Source organism: Corvus brachyrhynchos, unplaced genomic scaffold, assembly GCF_000691975.1.
Source record: "Corvus brachyrhynchos isolate BGI_N302 unplaced genomic scaffold, ASM69197v1 scaffold544, whole genome shotgun sequence".
Lineage (NCBI taxonomy): Eukaryota > Metazoa > Chordata > Aves > Passeriformes > Corvidae > Corvus > Corvus brachyrhynchos.
The window spans coordinates 3,414,179-3,415,439 of NW_008238325.1; the positions used below are offsets into that span (position 1 = coordinate 3,414,179).

The 1,261-nt window shown below is 44.2% G+C and overlaps 1 protein-coding gene across 1 annotated transcript in view; it reads right to left on the reverse strand.

Annotated features, from left to right (window-relative positions):
• Positions 1-1,261, reverse strand: part of TSC22D2 (TSC22 domain family member 2) — a 26,802-nt gene that overhangs the window by 23,962 nt on the left and 1,579 nt on the right. Inside the window, 1 exon segment of the mRNA XM_008633772.2 lies at positions 808-1,261. This exon segment is cut by the window's right edge and continues 34 nt beyond it. Coding sequence (XP_008631994.1) covers positions 808-1,261 — 454 coding nt within the window.

Below are 1,261 nucleotides of genomic sequence, written 5' to 3' on the forward strand. Positions count from 1 at the left end.
CTGACATGTCTATGGGAACAGCATTCACACACCCACTCCCTATCTCAGGCCCTCTTAGGAGTCTGCTCACACCACACCCCTCTGTTACAACTCATAGTTCCAAATTATGTTCCAATAAAAAAAACCCTCACTGTAAGGTTGTACTTCCCACCGTGTCCACATCTTTGCCAAAGTAGTGTCTGTCTTCTCAATACAAAGGACCATTCTCTGTAGAGCTTTCCCTGCATACGGATTTGCACACAAATCCACATCCAAGTGCAAGTACTTTCCTTACTGACACTATAAAGTGTTAACTCCACAGCAGGATAAAAATCAAGAATCTGTGTTAAAAGCCTTAAGCTTCCCAAGATGCCCCACCTGATGGCCCTGAGATATCACCACAGATTTAACACCGTCAAGAGAGCGTCATTTTAGCCCAGCTATCACTTAAGTGTTTTATAAAGCATTTAGGAAAAAGAATAGGCCCTCTCACATTCTGAGCCACTGGCTACAGAAAGACAGATTTCAGCCTTTGGTTTTGGAAGAGGTCATATTATTTGTGCATTAAGCAGCTTTCAGACTACTTTGTACCCCATTTTGTGAGAAAAGTAATCACACACACTCCGGAAAGAACAAGTACAATTCACTACTTGCCTAAATACTTTGCTATGGTTTGCGTTCCTAAAATAAAAATATAGTCGAGGTGAACCTCAGCGCAACTTTCTGAAAATATGAATTTACAAAAAACACTTGACAGTAACTTGAAAGTTGACTTCTTTCCCCCTAAAAATACAGTTCTTTTTTACGGCATTATAAAATAATTCATACCTGTCTTCATCACCATCAACAGGAATGGATATGCCAAAAACAGAGCTAGCAAGACTGTTCATTGGAGTACTTGCAGGTAACTGAAGAGGATTTGCTAGAGTGTCTGGAATGGGAGGCTTCACAAGAGGTTTATTTTCAGCTATAAGAGAAAGTGGTGGCTGAGGTAGGGGTTCCGATTTTCTTCTAGTATCATCAATCTGGCCTACTAAGGACTGGGCCTGGGTCTGAAACTGTCCAAGGTTTGTCTGAGGCAGACTGGCGGATGCGTTGGGCGCACCTTGCATCATCGAGTGTCCAACGTGCTGGGACTGGACTGCGCCAGTGCTTCTGCTGACAGAAGGGTGGCTCGTCAGCTGGGACTGGACCAGCGTAACAGGGACGTTTGGCATAGTAACAGAAGCAGTGGTGGACACACTAGGCACACTTGTACCGGGCACAACCGCAGGCACGCTCT